Genomic DNA, 23,462 nt, shown 5'->3' with positions numbered 1-23,462 from the left:
AAACAACAACAATAAAATACATGTAAATAATTGCTTAAAAATATTACATAGATTAAAGAAGCAGGGTAAGAAAAATGTTTGGTGACTACTGATCTATCACTACAGAGGAAGTGTACAATGTTGGGACCATTGTTTTTGCAGGTAGTATAGGAAGGGAATAAACAAGGTCAGTAGCAATTTGAACTGTGTTGCCTGATTTCCGGCGGAACACCTGTCTTTGGGGGTTCTGGCTTATGGGTTGGTAGAGATGGGGTGCAAGTCTTTCTTTTATAAACTAACTTGTATCTGGTATAATTCAGGTTATTAGTTTCTTTTTCCTCTTGTTATTTGCAAACTCATCACTTCTAACAGTGATGAGTGCTGAGGTTACTCAGCTCCCTCTTTATGGATGTGTATGGGTAAATACACATATACATGTATTTCACCCCAGATCAAGGGGGTGTGGAAGGGAGAGACCACAAGCAAACACACCACCGCCCGCAGGGTATTTTACAATAGCAATCACCCAGGCGCAAAGACAAAGTTCACTTAAAAAGCTTCCTTTTGGTCCCCCCCCCCTTTTTTTTTTCCTTTTGGTTTTAATTATTTTTAATCATAACGCTTGGGACCTTCTGACTAATGTCATGTTACTTGGAAAGATTTAGAAACTGTGATTCTATGAGAGGAGGTTGTGAAAATAGAACTGTCTTTGAAAGGATTTTCCATCTAGTTCACAAACACTACCCAGACTGGTAGTAAGATGCTCAAACAATCGGGGCGGCAAGACCAGAAGGGTCTCTTCAGAGGGTCTAAGAAGTGAGGAGGGCCATCGAAACGGGGAAAAAACTGTTAAGAGAGCTCCTGGCATCCAGGCAGGAGGCCGCGACAAATGTTTGAAAAATGAGAAATGAGGTGGAGGTAAAGTGAGCAGTGGCGGGGGTCCGGGAGGGGGGAGCAGAGGTGACGACCGTGCACGCAGAAACTGGTCCACGTGAGGAGGGGGTCTAGGAGCGCCGGGCACCGCAGCAGGGTGGCAAGGGAGGTAAAAAACAAAGGTCAGGTCTTGAGAACTCAGGGCAGTAAAAAGGGGAAAAGCACCCAAGGGAAAGCAGCGAGTAGGTGGCCGCAGTGGTGACGACGGCGGGGACTGCGCGCTGTGATTCTCGGGGTCCGGGCCGGGGTCGCCGGCGAGCCAGGCCGGGAAAAGCCGGGGATCCGGCTAAGCCCGGGATCGGTTAGGCCGCACCGAAGGGCAGGGCCGGCGACTGTGGGGCCGCGGAGGGAACCGGCCGAGGACCAGCGGCGAGGGGTCGCGGCGGGGCAGGGCGCGCAGGGAGACCGGGAGAGAGGCCGGCGGGGCTGGAGCCGCGGCCGCAGCACCCAAAGAAGGGAAGGGTTGTCGGCTTCCCACCCCCGCCCCCTGCCGCGGCGTGAGTCGGGGGGAAAGGCCGGCGGGCAGCGCCGGGAGGAGGGGCAGGCTGCGGCCCCGCCCCCGCCGGAGCGAGGGAAGGAGAAAGGCTCGCGGGGAAGGGGGAGAGAGGGCAGCTCGGGGAGGGGGCGGCCGGCGGGGCCTGCGCCCGAGCGAGCGGCGAGCCGCGGGGGGAAGGGGCCCGGAAGGAGGCGAGCGCGGCCGCGACGCCGGGAGCCGGACGCCCGCCGGTGCCGGCCTGCCGCCGCCGCCTTTCCTGCCTGCGCCCGAGCGCGGAGTCTCGCGGCTGCCGAGGCCGGAGTGCGGCGGTCGGGCGTGGGGCGAGCGGGCAAGCGGGGCCGGGAGCCGGAGGCCGCCGGCGGTCCTGCGCCAGGCGCGGTGGGCTCTTGTCTGCGAGGTTAGGCGAGGGGCAGAAAGGGAGGAAAAAGAGAGGCCGAGCGAGAGAAGCCAGGCGATCGGATTGTCCAGGAGGCTGGTGTGGAGGAATATCCCACCCCGAACTCAAATCCACAATAATAATCCAAACTATTAATAATAAGGGGCAGTTTTCCTGGCCAGGCGAGAGGGAGAGCAGGGGAAACGGGAAGAAGCGAAAGCTCCGTTTCATGGAGGCTGAGGCAAGAGAAAATTTCGGAGCCTGGATGTGGAGGAGCAAAACAGAACTAACTCAGGAAATTGTCTTTGAGAAAAAGGCCGAACCTAGGCTGGGAATCAGGCTGGGGTAGGTGGAGAAACCTGCAAGTTTAAAGGAAAAAAAGAAGAGAATATTTTCAGAGATTTTTCTCTGGTTTGTGGTATTGCTACCATTTTAAAGGTAAAAAGCATTGCATTCAGGTGTTTTTTTTTTTTTGGTGCGATTGGCTCATTTAAAAATTTCAGAACCTTTTCATCTAAAAGCTTTTTTTTTCCAAGGAAATTTATAATTTCGATTTCCCAGGGTTGCACTGGACTTGTAAGGAGTGCTGTTGTGTACATACTATTGTATGGTTTTATTTATTTTTTTACTGTGCAAATCAGCTGGAAGATTTTTTTCCAGGTGTCAGTTTGGATTTTTTCATCTTTTTTTTTTTTTGGTCCCTCAGTATATCTGTTGTTGTCGTTTTAAGCATTGGAGACCAGAGAATTATTTTTTTCCCCTTTGGAGCTTGAGGCTCTTGCCAACGTAAGGACAGCTGGGAAAACTGGATTAAAAGGATGTTTTTAATCTATATTTTGCAGTTAAGATTGATATTTTGAAGGCACATTCTTTCTGTGATTTTTTTTTTAAGCCCACAGCGCTAACCTTGAAGAGATTTGTGGTTGGGTTTTTGGTTTCTAAGAAGGTCATAGTTTTTCTCTTTTTCTTTCGTTTTTTTTTTTTTTTTTTTTTAAAGAGGGGGGAGGGGAAAGGGGGGCTAAGAAAGGAGACCATGTTAACTGGTAGAAGTAGAATGGAGCTTCAGTCACCCGGGTCCTGAGAGCTGGAGGAAAAAGGATTGTCTTCAAGTTGGGAGGCCCTCCTCTCACCTCTTTAAAAATTGTGAGCGATTCAGTCCTGATCAAGACATCACAACTACGGGATTCTGAAACCGTGGAGACACCGAGAAACCATGAGTGTAAGGTTACCCCAGAGTATAGACAGGTAAGTTTGCTAATAATGTGGTTTTTCAACACTTATTTAAGGAAAGACTGGGAAAGAAGGTGTTGCATTTTGATAAAAGATTGCAAAATAAGGGTCTGGGTGGGCTGTGGGTATTGGTGGGGTCCCTGGGGATTGTCTGGACATGTGTGTTTATGTTCCCTCTGTGTATGTGTCCATGTTCAAAACGTAATCTCCTTAATCAGTGTTTTTTAAGTGCAAGCAGTAGACAGTGACGCAAGGAGTGGGGAAAGAGGGGGAAACGCTTTCTAGCCGCCTTTGACTTTTGCCAGGCCAGAGGCTGAATTTGAGTCCCTAACTTGCCAGCTTAGGGGTGGGAGGCGGGCACAAGCCTGGTCACGTGAGACCCCTAGGGTGACTGGGACTGGCTTTAGGTGTTGGAGCTGCGGGGGGAAGGGCTCTGGCAGGGGCGTGGGCCTCCACCGGCTGGTTGTTGTGGAATGGTGGGGCTTGGTGATGGGGTGGATCCCATTTCTAGAATGAGGAGGATGTTCTTGGCCTGAACGATGGGACAGAAACATACTTTGCACCCATACAGGTCTGGATTTTACCAGTGGCTGATAATGGCCTGCAGAATGGCATAGGTCAACCCTAGAATTTCTTCTTCTCCAAGCTTGGGGTTTAAATTGAAATCGGCCAACCAGCTAATGCTCTAGGTATAATCTGCCAAGCCGTTTTTAATAAGCTTGACTCTGCAAAATGGGCCTTCCCTCTGCCTAGAGCCGGAAGGATTTGTTTTGGGCTCTTAGGCCTGATATGCAGAGGCACTGGCCCTTAGAGTCTGAGCACAGGATGTCCCATACCCCCTACCCGCCTCCCCACCCCCAGAGTTTGCCCAGCCTCCTCATCAGTACACTACATTTTACAACTTCGAAAGGTATCTGCCTTTTCCTTTCCTCCCCTTCTCTTCAACCCTTAGAGAACCTAGAGAGAGGATAGTTTTGTGGGTGCTGCACGCATCCTAACTGGATGGATGGGTGGTTGGAGGACTGAGCGAGCAGATGAAAGGACTGGGCCTGGGGGTGGGGTGGGAATTACTGGAGAGATAGGGAAGAATATTTGCAAAGGAGCAATGAGTTGTTTTCTCCCTGTCCAGTTAACCTTTGATTATCCATGTTGATAATTTCTTTTTGGCAGTGGAATGTGGCCTGAAATGCATATAATCTCTCTCTCCCCCAAACACTAATCTCTGTATTGCCTCTGAGCCCCGTTTAGATTAGTTCAGCAGTCCCTAGACGGGGACCTGACTTGGCAGTGGAGAGAAGGCAGACAGCCACAAGGACAGATAGTGTACGTGACTGCTTAAACCTCCATCTCTTCCCCTTTTTGTGGCTTCTATTTAGTTTGACTCTTGTCAAGGCAGGGAGTTGAAATGGTTACATGACTGCCCTTCTCTTTTACCCTCTTGGAATTTAAGAATTAACACACTTGCCTCTTTGAGGTTGGGGATGAACTGTTCCTCTGAATTCAGAGTTGTAAGAAGGTAGAAACCCAGGTGTTGAGGGTGAAAGAGTTAATGAAGGTTCCTGGGCTGGAGTGAGATGCTCCTCTGGGAGTTTGGACACCCTCACAGTCTTCTCAGGGTGTGTATAGCATGGTTTTTCTGAGTGCTTTCATAGAAATGTATCTATTTGAACCTCCCAGTATTTCCGTGAGGCAGACAAGACAGAGGTTTTCCTTTCCACTTTACAGAAGGGGTGATTGAGGCTCAGAGAGGATACCTGGCTAGCCCAGTGCCATCTTCCCTGACTCGTGGCAGAAGCTAGACTCAGATGCAAGCCTTCTAAACCGGAGGCTCTTACTGTTATCCCACCCTAAGTATTGGGTTGGCCAAAAAGGTCGTTCCAGTTTTTCCTTATAGTCTTATAAACCCAAAAGAACTTTTTGGCCAGCCCAAGAGATTTGTCTACTAGTCCTGTGAAATGGGAGTGGGGCAGTTTTATTCTCTCTGGCAGTAGAGTACGGTGCTTTTTGGCACCCCATTGCACTTGGGATAGTGCAGCTTTGCAGGTTGAGAGCATTCTTCACTTCCACTCCCACCCCAATTCTCTTCCTCATCAGCGGGTCAGTTCTGGGGCTTGAGTCCCCTTCAAGGTGTTTCCAGCTGCACTGGATCTTTACCCCTTTAGCAGTAGGTTCGTTCTGTTGGATCTTTTGACATCTCAGGTTTGATACCCCTGTGGATTTTAAATATTTCACAGTGTTACACAATTTTATACTGTACTAGAGAGATTGAGTGGGAGGATTTCAGACTGTTGAGGCAGGGACTCTCTTTTAGTTTTTCGATCTGCTGTGTAGGGAGCCTAGTGTAAGGTACTGCGCTCCAACAGTGTTTGAGAAAATTTAAGTGTGCGGTTCTTGCTTACAGAGAGCATGCAGTCTAACTTGAGAAACTAGGAAAGGTATGAGAGATATAAAAGCAACACTCTCCTATAAACTCTGTAAAGGCAAGAATTGGGTTTTCTTTGCTCAGGTATATCCCTGCGTGCCTGACTAAGTGCCTTCCATTGGATGAATGCTCACCAAATACTTGACATGAACGAATATTGGAATGAATGAATATGTCGGCACGTATAAGTTCATCCATTTCAGATTTTTCAAGGTTCGTGTGTTAATTTCAAATGTAGTCAAAGTAAGGTCAATTAGAGAAGGCTTCCTTGATGATGTGTATTTTCTAGGACATAAGCAACCTGATGGAGGACCACGTCTATGAAGAGAGATAGTGGCTCAAGGAATAGAAGGCTGTGGAGAGACTTTAATCCCCTCTTGGGGAGTGACTCCTGGTCCAAAGAAACATGAAATATTCGCAGCTAATCTTGATCTTGCAGTGTTAATCAGTTGTTACTGAAAGATGGGCTGAATTGTAGCTGTTCATGTCCCTTTCCGTTTTTGCCTGTGGACAATTTATTGCCCATTAGTGTGTTCTTTTCAAAAGTTTCTAAAAATGTGTTTGATATTGCAAGCAGAGATAATAATAGTGAATTATTTTTATAGGAATGATAATGAGTTTTGCTATGCCATGTATATCCATTTCCCTAGTTCTCCATGGCAAATGTTTTTGAGATGGCCAGATGGGTTAGGAGTTTGCATCCATAAAACAGCTTTTCTCTGTGCAGAGACAGCTCATGTGAGGACTAGAGCAGATGGAGAAGTACTAGATTTAAGCCGAGTTCTTGGTTTGAGCCCTGGCATTCCCCTTAACTGTGTGACCTTGGGCAAATCACATGCCTCCTTTGGTTTCCTCATTTATATGAAATGCTTTCCAGTCACAAACATTTTCACATAGCTTGTCATTTGAGGATTATAATATTTATTACATCTTTCTCATGGTGCTGTTGAAAGGAGCAAATCAAATCAGGTAATATTTCACATTGCTTTCTAAACTGTAAAGCTCTAGAAATTTTAGTTGGTAAACTCAGGGATTTGATTTAGCTTTGGGCACGACTTTCTGAACTGGCCCAAAACAAATTAAGAGTGACTGAAAGATCTTTCCATTGTTTTGAAGAATTTAACCGGAGTGAACAGGCTTTTTTGTTGCAGAAGTACATGAGGTTAGAAAGAAGGCATACTTTTCCAATGGTCAGGGTTGGGTGATGATAGTAGAATATGAGAAGGGGAAGGTTATTGAATCTCCTTCCCAGGAATTTTGATGAATGGGAGAGGCTTGAGCTACCTTGGCTTCCTTAGATGGGGATAGAAAGGATTTGTTTTATGATCTCTGGCTCTTCCTTGTTTTAGAAGCATATGACTTTCCTAATTCAGAATAAACCGAGACCCAAGCAACTGTTCCTTATCAGGGATCTGAGATTAAATGTAACTTTTCCCCAGCATGTAGCCTTTTTTTTTCCCAGAGGAGGCAAAATCTGGAGTGAGGTGTATGGAGGAGGGGGAAGGGGGTGGAGGAGGGAGAAAGAAGCTTCAGGCTGAGGAATGTTTGTAGAGAGGAAAAGCTGGTGGCCTAGGCTGAGGAGGAGGTGGGGGAAAACCCTTGCCACCTCGGGCTCCCTGCTCCCACTTCAGGTTCTGAGCCCTGGAAACAAGACGTACAGCTGAGTTTCTACCTAGGTTAGATGCTGGCCTCCCAGAACAATATCTTCCCTGGTGGCTCAGACGGTAAAGCGTCTGCCTGCAATGCGGGAGACCCGGGTTCGATCCCTGGGTCAGGAAGATCCCCAGGAGAAGGAAGTGGCAACCCACTCCAGTACTCTTGCCTGGAAAATCCCATGGACAGAGGAGCCTGGTAGGCTACAGTCCATGGGGTTGCAAAGAGTCAGACACGACTGAGTGACTTCACTCCCAGAACAATGACAGGGATCCAGAGCTCCAAATAATAAGTCCCCTGAAATGCTGAGTCTTCTCCAAAATGTACCCTGGTGCTCTCCAGGCGTGAGATTAGAGATGGCAATGGATTTGCACATGAAACATTTGGTGATTAATCACCATTATGAACAGGAGCAGTCTAAGCTTACCTTCACATACTCAGAAACATTTCTGAAAGAGCACCCTTTGATAAACAAATTCATTTAGCTTTTTTTTTAATAGTCAAAGTACTGTCGGAGTCCCTTTGATTGTATTTAGCAGAGTAGACCAAAAAATGTGAAAAGTTTAATGACAATGAGTTCGTCAGAAATAAAAATGATTCTGTGAAGGTCACATGGCTAGTCCCCAAATTGGTACAAAGACAAAGGAGTTCTGGAAGCTTGTAACCTCCATGGAATAGAGTTTGGAAACTTTTGGATAGTGTCCCTTATTGCTTTAAAGATCTGGGCCTCCGCTGTATGTGAAAGGGCTTTGTTAACGCTGAGGTTCCATGAAACGTAAGGACTGGTTTTAATCTATATCTGCTTCACATCTTCATAGTGGCACTACTTTTAAAAATCCATTTTATTGGTTAATTATTTTTAAAACTTAATTTCAAGATTTATCCTGTGGCTTGGAAACCCATTTCACCATGGACTGTGCATTCTTCTTTTCTCAGTCACTGTCCTTGGGAAAAGACTCAAGTGGAGACCTGCTCGTGGCCTCCAAGGTCACTTCTTTGCCCCATGGAGGGAAGCAGGACTGCAGAAAGTTGCAGGTTCTGGTTTCAAGAGAAAAAAGTATTCATTACTTTATGAAAAGTTGTGTTAGATCCCTTGTGAAAGGAGACGTGGAGTTCTGAGGGAAGACCCTCCCCACCAGCATCTGAGTAAATAGATGAGTAAATTAGGGTAGCCAGCCTCTCAGATTTGATTCCTTCTAGCTGTTATGTTCTTTGAGCCTCTGAAAACATAATGCCTGTGCCCTTTCTTTCAGTGAGCCAGGACTTTTTCAGGAACCCTATCTGCCTTCCTGAAAACCAGTGAAAAATGAAAGTTTGAAAAAAAACAAAACAGAGAACAGAGTAGCCTGATGAAATGGGAGGGGAAATGGAAGAAGTACAATGATGTAGAAGCGTAAGGAGGGGCCAGGAAATCTGTGGCCCCCAACAAACTTGGAGTCGAATTTGGAAGACATTTTCAAGGCCTGGAAGAGCACCTGAATTTGTGGCCCTAGAGCAAATGAACAGAATTGAGGGGAAAATCGCAGAAGTCTTAAGTCTTAAGGGATCCTCTTCTTTACTCTTGACTCCAAATAGGCTATCTCTTGAGGTGGTTCAGAAGGTTGAGGGGCTCCCATTTTCACTGATCCCCTGTGGTTCCATGAGTTGAATAGCTGAGGACTCTTTTGGTTACCAAATTTTCCTTCAGTACATTTTTTTTTTTGGCTGCGCTGCATGGCTTGCAGGATATTAGTTCCCTGACCAGGTGTTGAACCCAGTCCTGACAGTAAAAGCGCCAGGTCCTAACCACTGGACCACCAGGGAATTTCCTCCTTTGCTATAATTTAAGCCCATCTTCCTGCCTTTTACTTCTGATTTCAGCACAGGCCCTGAAGTCCCTTGTATCCCTCTGTCACCTTTAATGACTTCTTCAAGATTCTCTTCTTTCTACAGGATAGCAAACTAAGATGTGGCTGTGTGAGAAGGGAGCTTCGAGTGTGCAGAGTGAAGTGGCTCCATTCAGTCTTGATTTTCAGCACTTTCTCCTCCAGTATTTAAAGCTACCATAAAATGGTGCAGTGAGATCTGTAGTCACCAGTCGTGGCCTGGCATCAAATCACGGAGGAAACAGGACCAATCTGCCAGCCTTCCAGATGCTGACCTGTGATCAGAGGCGCTTGCAGTCAGTCCGTTGGATGGCAGACAGTTATCAAATAGCTCCATGCTCAGCTCAGTGCTTAGTGTTCTGGTAGATAATTTGCAAGAATGTGGAGCTTACATTCTTGTTGGGAAATGTAATTAATGAAGCAATGTGAAACAATAAAAAGATAGTACATCATTGCTGAATCTTGATGTATACCAAAAAGGTACATTTAGAGACAAGGAAGAAGTTGATGCTAATGAGAACAGCCAGGGGAGGGGTAGTTAGATATTATTTAAGTCAAGGAAAGAGAGGAGGCCGTTTCAGACAAAGGGAACAGCAAAAGCCAAGTTCTGGTGTAGAATCAAGCATGAAGGTAGCCTCAGGATGGTAAGAGTGTTGGTCTTCGTAGAGCAGAAAGAAATTAGGTTGTCAGGGCGAGTATGGTGGGAGGGTGGTGTGAGGATAAAGATATTCAGACTGATGTGGTAGGAAATGAGAACCAGTGAGGTTTGTGTAATATATGGTGATAAAAAGAATGTTTACAAAAAGAATTCTGATATTATGTAAATGAGAAGACAGCAAAAGATAATGTGAGAGCAAAGAAGAAGGGCAGGATTTGAAAGACATTTTGGAAGGAAAATCAACAAGGTCTGGTTGTTAAGGCTGAAATCAGATTTGGTTCTGAAGTTTTGGAGACTGGCTGACTAGAAGGGTAGTGCTATTGCTCAAGAGAGTAAGACCATCAGTAAAAGTCATTCCACCTCCCATGGGTACCCAGCAATTCACTGAACACAGCATATCAAATGATACTTATCTTGCTAAGGCCTTTAGGTTAGGCTGTTTCTACCAAATAGTATTATTTATTTATTTACCAAATAGTTTTAAGAGTTCTTCCAAAGGAAGGGAGAGAAGGGAGTGAATTCTTTGAGATTCCCGTAGGAAATGGGTCATGATTTGAGGAGATTAACATGTATTTGAAATCCTGATTAATTAATCATACCCCACTCACAGCAGACTGAACTCCAGGGCTCAGGGGCTATCTCTGCAGAAACCACCCTAGTAGCATGATTATAGAGAGGACAGGACTTGAAGCTGGGAGAGCTTTGTGTGAGCCCCAACTCAGCCGCTAACTAGCTGTGAGATCAGGACGATTTGTGTAAAAGCGTTTGGTGAATTCTATTGTGCCAAACATATGGTTAGTGTTGTTGAGGCATTTGGTTTGGCAGGGACCCCAGATTGGTCTGAACTCTCCTCTGTTGCCACCGGAAGACCTGTGCTTAGGTGCTGAGACCTCTGCTGATTCTAAACAGGACTGACAGGCATGGCTCTGGGAACACACAGAACAAACACCGGACGTACCAGTTAAAAATCAGATGCGGAAGGTTCTGTCCCAAGGAGATCCTTTTTGTGTGTGTGTGCTGGAAGCTTTTGTTCAGTGTCTTTACTTTCCAGCCCAAACTCCCCAGCTTAGGATCCATGCTTTCCTCAATTCAGCCCGCATCTCACTAATTGTAGGTCTTGTTACTGTCCCCTACGATCCCGCTTCGGGTAGGCCAGCCTGTTTCCTAGACCCCATCACTCTTTCCATATCTTTATATGCATCTTTCTCTTCCCAACTCTCCTTAATCTTAGTTTCTTCAAGGAGGCCTTTTCTGGTTAATATCATCAAACTCTACAGTACATTTATATTATTCCTTTTGCACATCCATATAGCAAGTCAACTTTTCCTACCTTTTTAAAAAGTTACGTATTTATTAGTTTTGGCTGCACTTGGTGTTCATTGCTGCGCATGGGCTTTCCCTCATTGTGCTGAGCAGGGACTACTCTCTAGTTGCAGAGCAGTCTTCTCTTTGCAGAGGCTTCTCTTGTTGCACCGCACCTGCTCTAGGCCACACAGGCTCAGCAGTTGCAGTGCCTGGGCTTAGTTGCCCCATGGCATGTGGAATCTTCACGGAGCAGGGATAGAACCTGGGCCCCCTGCCTTGGCAAGTGGATTCCTAACCATTGTACCACCAGGAAAGTCCCTCTTACACCTTTCGTATGTTGCTATAAAATACTTTGTCAAGTTCTAGCAGAATCACTAGCACATGATCTACTATTATAAATAAATATTGGGTGCTTTTCCATTCTTTGCATGATTTATGTTGGGTATTATGTCCTATCCTATTTCTTGGGGTTCAGAAGCAATGTCTCTTCATTTTTTCATTTTTCTAGATTGTCTTCTAGTGCCCAGTAGAGTTCTCTTTGTATGAGTTGTATTCCTCCCTGCAGTTACCTGACTTGAACTGTAGTTGATTCTTGACATTTCCAGTTCCCTCCATGCCTACCCAAAGGATTTCAAGAAAGCAGTACTAAACATGGCTTCCCAGGTGGCTCAGTGGTCCAAAAAGAAAAAAAAAACAGTCTGCCAATGCAGGAGACACAGGAGACTCGGGTTGGATTTCTGGGTCTGGAAGATCCCCTGAAAAGGGAAATGGCAACCCATTCCAGTATTCTTGCCTGGAGAACCATGGGCAGAGGAACCTGGCGGGCTACAGTCCATGGGATCTTGAAGAGTTGGACATGACTGAGCGACCAGCACACACTCAACTCAAAACATCCCTGCTAGGCGTGGAGACTGAGAATTCCATGTTCTTATTGGGCACGAGATCCTGGGCATTTGGTATTTCTTTTAGGGGCAGAGCAGCCTTGAGGTTGTTGGCCTCCAGCTTCTCCCAGCTCTCAGGGGATTTCCCTACTGGCTGCCTCATTTCAGAGCTGCTGTTCCCTGCAGGGGTCTGACGGCACTGGCCTGCCCTGCCATTGTCCTGCCTGCCCCAGGCTGGCCCCATTCATTTCCCAGAGCACAACCCTCAGAAGCTTTCCTCCAAGAGACTGCTGCTGCAGAGAAAGGCCACTGTTGTTCTGGGGGGAGGTGGCTGGAGAGAGTGTAGTAAATAGCTTTGTGAATGGGACCTTGTATGAGGCTAGAACCGCAGACCCTTTTCTCCTCAGAGCCCTAGGGCTGGGGGCAAAAAGCCACTAGGACTTCAGTGTGTTCACAGGAACAGGGTCTGAGGTTTAGGAATACTCGTGCTATCCCTCAAATAGTGGCATTGGTACATTTAAGAAGTCTTCGCTGGCTGGTGCCCCTCAAGGCACTAGGGTTCAGCATGCATAAGCTGCTTACCCTGCTCTCTGGGAGCCTGTAGTTTTGTAGGGGAGGCATAAGGGAGCAGGAGTTGTATGATACCACCCTGAACTCTTCGCTGATATCAGTTGAGGCACGTGGGAGACCATCAAGAAGCTATGCTGGAGGAAGTGGCCTTTAATTGAGGCCTGAAAATGAGAGCCAGGCTTGAGTGAGGGAAAGTCCAGGCAGAGGGAACAACGTGTACTGAAGACAGAAGGCAAGGAAGGGCCTGGAGTGGCAGGAGCTGAAAACATCTGTGGTCCAAAGAGAGGCGGTGGGCGGTCTCAGTCGTTCATTGGTGTCCGCCTCTTTGCGACCTCATGGACTGTAGCCCACCAGGCTCCTCTGCCCATGGGATTCTTCAAGCAAGAATACTGGAGTGGGTTGTCATTTCCTCCTCCAGGGGATCTTTCTGACCCAGAGATCGAACGCAGATCTCCTGCATTACAGGTGGATTCTTTCCTGCTGAGCCACCAGGGAAGCACTGAGACTTTAGAACAATTAATTAGATGAAACAGGAGAGTAGGCAGGGAGCTAGGGCTTGGGAACCATGTAATCTTCCTTGCTAGGGGTTTGGACTTTATCCTGAGGGCAGTGCAGGACCATTGCAAGACAAGTAGAGAGTGACATGGTCAGATATGCTTTTAAAAAATAACAAGATCACCCCAACTGCAATGTGGGCCTTCACACTGAAAGAATAGAGAGAGGGAAGACAAATTAGGAGCCCACTGCAGTAATGTGGGCAGGAGGTGAGGTAGCATCTACCAGGGAAGTGACAGTGGAGACAGAGAAAAATGAAGACTTAAGTGGTTGGTTTTGTGAAGGAGAGTTGAGGCACAGATGGCAATCTTATTCTTGGCTTGGGCTGCTGGGTGGTACTGTTCATTCATTTTCTGCAGTTTGAGTAGGGTCTTAGTGGCAGCATGCAGTATCTTTGGCCCAGGGACTCTTGAGTTGTAGCCTGCAGGCTTAGTTGCCTCAAGGCACATGAGATCTTAGTTCTGAGACCAAGGAAACCAGGGGTGGAGCCTGCATCCCCTGCATTGGAAGGCGGGTTCTTAACCACTGATCCACAAGGAAAAGTCCCTGGGTGGTACTCTTCAGTGAAAAGGGGAACTCAAGAGGAAGAGTGTGATTGAGGGAAGGAGTCTCTTTTGGGCATGATGAGTTTGAAGTGCCTGTGGGTGATCACAAGGAGGGTGTTAAGCAGGCCAGCAGCTGGTTACACAGGCCTGGAGGTCAGGAACGTGTGCGGGGCTGTGGTCATCAGTATCTGGACAGAATAGGGGAAGTGGGAGGTTGTCCAGGGACAGGGTGTAGAGTGAGAGGAGAGCCTTGGACAGAACCCTGAGGGGCACTGCTTCAGAAGAGAGGCAGAGGAAGAGGATCCCACACAAGAGACTGGTGGGGAGCAGCAGGAGAACAGCAGCTAGGGCAGTGTGGAATCTCAGAAATGGGCGGGGGAGTGGCCAAAGGCAGCAAGTGCTCCCAGGGGGCAAAGGGTGGGGAGGATAGAGAAGTGTCTGGATTTAGTAACTAGGAGGCTTTTCATGGCCTTGGGAATGGGGGAGGAGCCAGTTTGGAATGCGTTTAAGAGGAAAGAGGAGGTGAGGAAAGGGTGATATAGTCTGGTCAGTTCTTTTATGAAATTGAGTCAGAAGAGGAACCAATGTAGCCCATTGGTCTCCATTCACAGGCCTTTGAGCCCCTTTTTTCCAGGTAGGACTAGGTTGTTTTCCAGTCAGAGTTTGGTGTACATCTAGAGTCCGCTGTGGTAGAGGCAGCAGGGGAGGTGTGTGACAGGATTAAAGGAAAAATCAGGCTCAAGAGAAGAAGTCGTTTTTAAAGTAGGAGAGAACCCAACTGACAGAGAAGGGTGGAGGCTTTAGCGCCAAGATAAGAGCGCCACAATGATGGCGCTCCTTTGTATTTCTGCCCTATGATATGGAGTTTGTAGAGTGTTCTTGGTCTGTTATCTTTTTGAGACAGTTTAGGCAAGTGTTTGCATTCCCATATTATAGGTGGGGAAATAAGCTCAGAGAGGCTTTAATGACTTGTCTAAGTCTGTAAACTAGTAAGTAATGGATTTGGGATTAAAAAAAAAAAAAAATCTGTGTTTACAGAGCCCTAGCCTCCTGCTCTTTCCATTTTCCTGTCCCCCTGACCAAGCTCACGGTAAAAAATGTGTACATCTTTGAGGGAGCCAGACATCAGGTTTGCGTGACACAAATAAAGGGTGCCCTCCAGGAAGATAGATTGGTTGATCAGGAACCAAGTCTCTTGCATGTTTAATCTCTTCCCGGTAAGCTTTCTTGTCCATGGCTCCCTGGTAGGACCTGAGGTTTGCATTCGCTATTCAAGAGGAAGAAAACTTCCCTCCTCCTCTGCCTCCTGCTTGGTTAATGATGGGGAAAATGGCACTTAGGGGCCAGGTAAGTTCAGTGACATTGGGAAGAATGAAATTTCAGAAGTGACTCAGCATTCTTTCACTAAGTAATGTGGCACCTTTAAGCTATTCAAGGATCTTATCTGTGTGCTGTGGTACCTGGGACTGTGTAGTGAATGGATGCTCAGTAACGTTTCACTAAATGAATAGATGTGTGTGTGTGTGTGTGTGTGTGTGCGCGCGCGCGTGCATGCGTGTGTGTGCATGTGTACTCAGTCTGACTTTTTTGTGATCCCATGGACTGTAGTCCACTAGGCTCCTCTGTCAGGGATTTTCAGGCAAGAAAACTGGAGCAAGTTGCTATTTCCTTCTCCATGGCATCTTCCCAACCCAGGGATTGAACCCGAATCTCTTGTGCCTCTTGCCTTGGCAGGCAGATTCTTTACTACTAGCCCACTTGTTCAGTTCAGTTCAGTCACTCAGTCGTGTCCAACTCATTGCGACCCCATGAATCGCAGCACGCCGGGCCTCCCTGTCCATCACCAACTCCCGGAGTTCACTCAGACTCACGTCCATCGAGTCAGTGATGCCATCCAGCCATCTCATCCTCTGTCGTCCCCTTCTCCTCCTGCCCCCAATCCCTCCCAGCATCAGAGTCTTTTCCAATGAGTCAACTCTTCGCATGAGGTGGCCAAAGTACTGGAGTTTCAGCTTTAGCATCATTCCTTCCAAAGAAATCCCAGGGCTGATCTTCAGAATGGACTGGTTGGATCTCCTTGCAGTCCAAGGGACTCTCAAGAGTCTTCTCCAACACCATAGTTCAAAAGCATCAATTCTTTGGTGCTCAGCCTTCTTCACAGTCCAACTCTCACATCCATACGTGACCACTGGAAAAACCATAGCCTTGACTAGACAGACCTTTGTTGGCAAAGTAATGTCTCTGCTTTTGAATATGCTATCTAGGTTGGTCATAACTTTCCTTCCAAGGAGTAAGCGTCTTTTAATTTCATGGCTGCAGTCACCATCTGCAGTGATTTTGGAGCCCAGAAAAATAAAATCTGACACTGTTTGCACTGTTTCCCCATCTATTTCCCATGAGGTGATGGGACCAGATGCCATGATCTTCATTCTCTGAATGTTGAGCTTTAAGCCAACTTTTTCACTCTCCACTTTCACTTTTCATCAAGAGGCTTTTTAGTTCCTCTTTACTTTCTGCCATAAGGGTGGTGTCATCTGCATATCTGAGGTTATTGATATTTCTCCCAGCAATCTTGATTCCAGCTTGTGTTTCTTCCAGCCCAGCATTTCTCATGATGTACTCTGCATAGAAGTTAAATAAGCAGGGTGACAATATACAGCCCTGACGTACTCCTCTTCCTATTTGGAACCAGTCTGTTTTTCCATGTCCAGTTCTAACTGTTGCTTCCTGACCTGCATACAAATTTCTCAAGAGGCAGATCAGGTGATCTGGTATTCCCATCTCTTTCAGAATTTTCCACAGTTTATTGTGATCCACACAGTCAAAGGCTTTGGCATAGTCAATAAAGCAGAAATAGATGTTTTTCTGGAACTCTCTTGCTTTTTCCATGATCCAGCGGATGTTGGCAATTTGATCTCTGGTTCCTCTGCCTTTTCTAAAACCAGCTTGAACATCAGGAAGTTCATGGTTCACGTATTGCTGAAGCCTGGCTTGGAGAATTTTGAGCATTACTTTACTAGCATGTGAGATGAGTGCAATTGTGTGGTAGTTTGAGCCTTCTTTGGCATTGCCTTTCTTTGGGATTGGAATGAAAACTGACCTTTTCCAGTCCTGTGGCCACTGCTGAGTTTTCCAAATTTGTTGACATATTGAGTGCAGCACTTTCACAGCATCATCTTTCAGGATTTGAAATAGCTCAACTGGAATTCCATCACCTCCACTAGCTTTGTTCGTAGTTTGTTTCTAAGGCCCACTTGACTTCACATTCCAGGATGTCTGGCTCTAGGTGAGTGATCACACCATCGTGATTATCTTGGTCGTGAAGATCTTTGTACAGTTCTTCTGTGTATTCTTGCCACCTCTTCTTAATATCTTCTGCTTCTGTTAGGTCCATACCACTTCTGTCCTTTATCGAGCCCATCTTTGCATGAAATGTTCCCTTGGTATGTCTGATTTTCTTGAAGAGATCCCTAGTCTTTCCCATTCTGTTGTTTTCCTCTATTTCTTTGCATTGTTCGCTGAAGAAGGCTTTCTTATCTGTCCTTGCTATTCTTTGGAACTCTGCATTCAGATGCTTATATCTTTCCTTTTCTCCTTTCCTTTTTGCTTCTCTTCTTTTCACAGCTATTTGTAAGGCCTCCCCAGACAGCCATTTTGCTTTTTTGCATTTCTTTTCCATGGGGATGGTCTTGATCCCTGTCTCCTGTACAATGTCACGAACCTCATTCTATAGTTCATCAGGCACTCTTATCTATCAGATCTAGGCCCTTAAATCTATTTCTCACTTCCACTGTATAATCATAAGGGATTTGATTGAGGTCATACCTGAATGGTCTAGTGGTTTTCCCTACTTTCTTCAATTTAAGTCTGAATTTGGCCTCCACTTGGGAAGCCCCCTAAATGAATGGGTACGATTTTTTAATTAACACCTTTATGATATATAACTCACATACCATCACTGCTTTAGGATATACAGTTTAGTGGTTTTTAGTATATTCACAGAGTTATGCACACATCTCTATTATCTCATTCCAGGAAATTTTCATCACTCCAAAAGAAACCTCATACCCCTTAGCAGTCATTGCCTCACCACCCCGCTAGCCCTAAGCAACGATGAATCTACTTTCTGTCTCTGTAAATTTGCCTATTCTAAACATTTCCCCTACATGGAATCGTATAATATGTGGCCTTTTGTGCCTGACTTCTTTCACACATGATATTTTTCCAAGTTCATCTATCTATGTTGTAGCATATATTAGTGTTTTATTCCTTTTTATGGCCAAGAAACATTCCATTGTATGGATATACTACCTTTTGTTTGTCCATTCATTAACTCATGGGCATTTGGGCCCTTTCCACTGCTGGGTTATGATGCATGATGCTGCTGTGAACTTTTGTGTACAAGTTTTTGTGTGGAGGTACCTTTCCATTTTTCTATACATAGGGTGGGGAATTGCTGGATCATATGGTATGTCAGTGTTCCGCATTTTAAGGAACTGCCGAACTGTTTGCCAAAGTGGCTAAACCATTGTACATTCCCACCAACAAACTGAGAATCCAGTTTTCCCACATCTTCACCAGTGGTTGTTTTACTGGCTGTCTTTTGATGATAGCCATCCTACCAGGTATCAAGTAGTATCTCATTGTGATTTTGATGTGCATTTTCTTAATGACTAGTGGAGCTTCCCAGATGCTGTTAGTGGTAAAGAACGCACCTGCCAACGTTTGATCCCTGGGCCGGGAAGATCCCCTGGAGGAGGGCAGGGCAATCCACTCTAGTATTCTTGCCTGGAGAATCCCCTTGGACAGAGGAGCCTGGCAGGCTGCAGTCCATAGGATCACACAGAGTCAGACGTGATTGAAGCGAGCACGCATACAATGACTAGTGATGCTGAGCATCTTTTCATGTGCTTGTTGGCAGTTTGCATATCTTCTTAAGAGATGTCTGTTCAGATTCTTTGTCCATTTTTTATTTGTCTTTTTATTGTTGACTCATGGATGATTTTATGCTAAGTCACCTAACCTCGCTAGGCCTGACTGAGTTTCATCAATCGTAAAATGGTAAAGTTGGATTTGATCTCTGCGATCCCCCCAACTCTCATGTTATTTAATCTGTGGAACTTCAGTCACTCTTTTAAGGTTCTGCTCACCAGATTGCAGGGTAGACTAGTTGTTAGGAGTATGAATTTTGAGTCAAATAGACCTGGGTTTCCTGTTACTCAGTCCCTCTCAGCCTCAGTTTCTCCTGTTGGAAAATGAGGGAAAAAAGTATTTTTCTCATAGGTTTCTTGCAAGAAATTAAGTAGTTTTCTTGCAAAAAAAATAATGCACGTAAAGTGCTTAGGAAAATACCTGACATAGGTAAGAGTTACCAGGTGGCGCTAGTGGTAAAGAATCTGCCCACCAATGCAGGAGACACAAGAAACACGGGTTCGATCCTTGGGTTGGGAAGATCCTGTAGAGAAGGAAATGGCTACCCACTCCAGTATTCTTGCCTGGAAAATCCCGTGGACTGAGGAGCCTGGTAGACTGCAGTCCTTGAGGTCACAGAGTCAGATGCAACTGAGCACACACACATCTCCTTACTGCCTCACATCTTAGTCTCCAGGTGGATGAGCCAGGTCCTCATTCCTTAGGTATGACTCACCTGTCCTGATCACAGAGGTTCTGCACAGATCAGTATTGTTAAGTTATCCATTGCTGCATAGCAAACCACCCCAAACAGTGACTTAACATTAACATTAATTATTTTGCACACAGTTCTGGGGGTTGACTGGGTTGAGCTAAGCAGTTGTTCGCAATTGGGATCTCTCACCCAGGAGGAGTTATATAGGGCCCGACCTGGCCTGGGGCTTCAAAGGTCTCTCCACTGTGGCCTCTGTGTTGGGAAGACTCAAACAGCTGGGAGCTGAAACAGCTGGAGCTCCTCCACTCTGTGTTTCTCTCTCTCTTTTTCTCTCTCTGGAATCTCCAGATTCTCTCTCCACCTGGTGGGATTGGGGTAGCCAGACTTCTTAAAGAGTGACTGAAGGCTCCCAGAGCAGGCATCCCAAGACATTTGCAGAGGCTGCATCCCCCTTTATGAGCTAGTCTCGGAAGTCACTTCATGTCATTTTTGCCTTACTCTCACGAGCTGAGGGATTCTCAAAGGCCTGGTCAGGATCAGGGACGGGTGTAGACTCTACTTCCTGATGGGAAGTGGCAAGGCTCTGGAAGAGCATGAAGGATGGGAAATTTTGTTGTGGTTACTTTTGAAAAATTCAATTTGCTACAGTTACTTAACTTCTTTACGGTTAATTTTTGTTCCTCCTGTCCTTCAAATACCAGTTCAAAACTTCCTTACTAGTAAAGTCTTACCTGACTGATGCCTTGATTCAGGTTTCTTCTTTTTCCTGTATCTCTGACCACAGAAATTTGCTGTTGATTTTTTTTATGTGACGTCTGCTTATCTTTTCTGTCATCTATAAATACTCCCATAGTACTTACAACTGGACTCTGTACTCTTTAACTGGTGTCAAGTGAAAGTGGAAGTGAAGTCGCTCAGTCAGGTCTGACTCTTTGCGACCCCATGGACTGTAGCCTACCAGGCTCCTCTGCCCATGGGATTTTCCAGGCAAGAGTACTTGAGTGGGGTGCCATTTCCTTCTCCAGAAGTGGTGTCAGCTAGTGCCCTAAATTCTCCAGTTGGGATTTTTCCAATAACTTTAATCGGTTAGTGTTCAAGTGTTGACTGGTTCTCTCTTGGTTAAAGTTTCTTGCAATTTTTCAGACTAACTGCTAACTCTGATCCATCTGGCTTTTTAGGGAAATCCAAATTCTGCACCCTTTTGTTCTCTCGTAGGACACTACATCCATCGTGTAAGTATATAGAAGAGTGGATAGGGAAGGTCCGTAATAACAGCTGGCAGGTGTCCAGTACTTTACTAGTTTTTTGAAAAGTGCTTTAACAGTCATTCTGATACACACTTCTTACAATTATTGTTCTCCTTTATATATGAGAACACCGAGGCCCACGGGAGTGGAGACTTGAAATCACCACTGTAGTGAACCTAGGTCCCTGGCTCTAAATCCTGGGCTTCTTCCTCTTGATTGAGAAGGATGGCCTGGCCGTGCTGTAACACTCTTAATCACCCAGAGCTCCAGGGAGCCCCACAGAACTCATCTCAGAAATGAGGACTCTGGGACGGAGTTGTGTTTTCCTCCTGTGGTCTTGCCTCTGCTGCTTTTATTCTTTATACCAGAGATTGAGTTGCTTGGGAGCCTTGTGAGCTTGGTTACTTTGCAAAGGGTGCTCCCAGTTGGGAAGTGTGTGTGTGTCTGTGTGTGTTTCTTCCAGGAGGAGGGTCTGAGACATAGTGCTTATAGGACAGGAAGCACAGAATGATAGGAAAGTAGCTAGAGAAGATAGAGAAAGAAAATCTCTCAATTTAACTTTAACTGGTTAAGTTTGAAGTTGCCTTGTCTTCAGTTAGGAGAGTAGTGTCAGATGCAGAACTGATGCTTTCTCTCCATCTGACCCTGCTGGTGATTTGCCTCTGCCTCCAAATTGATACTTGTGTCATCAGGGGCTCTGCACTAAGAATCTGCTTCATTTCATTTCCTGTCTTGGTGATCAAATGCTCGGGGAGTTTTATTAGGGTGCTTGTGGAGGAACTGAGACACAAACCAGGCAAAGGATGCGAACCACTTAATATAATAATCCTTGCAGTACGAAGCATTTACACAGTGCTTTTACTCTTCAAAGCACTTTCCGTCTACTGTTGGGCTTTAGCCTCACTGTGTACTTGAGGGGAAGCGCCCAGGGCATGAGCAGGGCATCTCTCTTCAGTTGCCTTTGTTACCCTCTCCTTCTCTCCCTTCTTGGAGCTGGGTTCCCCCAGGACACATTGTTTTGATTGCTTTTTCCAGCTTTTGGAATTGCCTCCTTTCTGATATAGCTTATCTCCTGTCTTGCTCATGAATGGAGTGCCTTCCCTTCCTGGTGGTAATTAACAGGGGAGCCTGCTCATCTGTGTGGCCATCCTGTCTGTCAGTATCAATCTCATGGAGAGCCTTTTATATGAAAGCTACAATATTAGAAAATAGATTGGCCGAGGCACAAGGATTACCAACTCTAGGGCTAAGAACCTGCAGCTTCAGGAGAGCATGGAGGAGGGGTGGTGAGGAGGGGAGGATGAGATAACTAGCTGGCAGCATGAGTCCTGCTGGAATCTGAGGCTCTTCTCCCCTCTCTGCCAGACTTTCCCCTCGTCTCATATCCATCAGCATTTACTCCCGCCCCATGTTATGTGCTCATGACTCTTCTAGATGCCTTGGGAAAGAGAATGGAGACAAGTGGTCCCTGACTGTAGGGAACCTAAAGGCTACTTGGGAAGACACCTGCAAAAGACCTCCGAACCCTTAAGCAGCATAATACTTTACTGGAACGGGAAGTAAAGGCATCTTAGCCCACCCCCAAGGAGCTTATTGGCAAAGGAAATGGCAACCTACTTCAGTATTCTTGCCTGGAGAATCCCATGGACAGAGGAGCCTGGGAGAGGGGGCTGCAGTCCATGGGGTCGCAAAGAGTCGCACGCGGCTGAAGCGACTTAGCACGCAAGGAGCTTACTATTGGTGGAGATAAAGAATTTCCTCCGCTTTCTGATCTTACCTTCAAGTCTTATTTGGCAGTTCACTGACTTCAAGAAGAAATATTTATTGATCCCAAGTTGGTATGTCAGCATTGTGCTAGAGGTTATAGGGATTTAATATTTATCAACAGATATTTAACCTAAGGTATGTGTTCAAAAAATAGGAAATGAGTAATAAAGGAATAGTCACTCCAGATGCGAGAAGTGACATATCTGATATCCTCTTTAAAAGATTTTCTCTGTTATTAAGAAGAGGTGTTCAGGAGAAAAGCAGGAAGGACCATTTAGCTGTTGCAGAAATCTAGGCAGATGATGGGCATGAACACTGAGTCAGAAATCTCCGTTGTTTTTACTGTGGCATAGATACAAACACCTTTTTTCCCCTTAGCCAACTGTGCTTTATTTTAATTAATTACTTTAATTGGAAGATAATTACTTTACAATGTTGTGGGTTTTGCCATACATCGACATGAATCAGCCATGGGTGCACATGTGTCCCCCCCATCCTGAACCCCTCCCACCTCCCTCCCCACCCCATCCCCCTGGGTTGTCCCAGAGCACCTGCTTTGAGTGCCCTGCTTCATGCATTGAACTTACACTGGTCGTCTATTTTACATATGGTAATATACATGTTTAATTGCTAGTCTATGATTTAGTACATGCTAAATCATCCCACCCTCGCCTTCTCCCACAGAGTCCAAAAGTCTGTGCATTGAACCCCAAAGTCTGAACTCCAAAAGTCTGTTCCTTACATCTGTGCCTCTTTTGTTACTATGCATATAGTATCATCATTACCCTCTTTCTAAATTCCATATATATGCGTTAATATACTGTGTTGGTGTTACTCTTTCTGATTTACTTCACTCTGTATAATAGGCTCCAGTTTCATCCACCTCATTAAGAACTGACTCAAATGCAATCCTTTTTATAGCTGAGTAATACTCCATTGTGTATATGTACCACAACTTCCTTATCCATTCATCTGCTGATGGACATCTAGGTTGCTTCCATGTCCTGGCTATTGTAAACAGTGCTGCGATGAACATTGAGGTACACGTGTCTCTTTCAATTCTGGTTTCCTTGATGTGTATGCCCAGCAGTGGGATTGCTGGGGATTTTATTTTTTAAATTGAGGTAAAATTAACATAATATAAAATTAACCATCTAAAATGTACAGTTCAGTGGCATAAAGTACATTCATAGTGTTGTACAACCATCACTTCTCTCTAGTTCCAAAATGCTTCATCTCCCCAAAGGGAAGCCCCTTACTCATTAGCAGTCATTCCCTATTCTCCCTTCTCCCCTACTTCTACAAATATCTTATAGTTGGGAATAGGATAGGTTTCAATGAGGTTTGGTTTGCT

The 23,462-nt window shown here is 45.7% G+C and overlaps 1 protein-coding gene across 8 annotated transcripts in view; it reads left to right on the top strand.

Annotated features, from left to right (window-relative positions):
• The first annotated feature begins 1,576 nt into the window (after positions 1-1,576).
• ARHGEF11 (Rho guanine nucleotide exchange factor 11) overlaps positions 1,577-23,462 on the top strand; it is a 117,111-nt gene continuing 95,225 nt past the window's right edge. For all 8 annotated transcript variants that reach the window (XM_086393413.1, XM_086393412.1, XM_086393411.1 and 5 more), the window contains exon 1: positions 1,577-3,029. In XM_086393413.1, coding sequence (XP_086249539.1) covers positions 2,998-3,029 — 32 coding nt within the window. In that variant the 5' untranslated portion in view covers positions 1,577-2,997. The remainder of the gene's footprint in view (positions 3,030-23,462) is intronic.

Source organism: Bos grunniens, chromosome 3 (genome assembly GCF_055505025.1).
Source record: "Bos grunniens cultivar Pamir isolate PY7600 chromosome 3, Bosgru_T2T1.0, whole genome shotgun sequence".
Classification (NCBI taxonomy): domain Eukaryota; kingdom Metazoa; phylum Chordata; class Mammalia; order Artiodactyla; family Bovidae; genus Bos; species Bos grunniens.
This window is presented reverse-complemented; position numbering and strand designations above follow the sequence as displayed.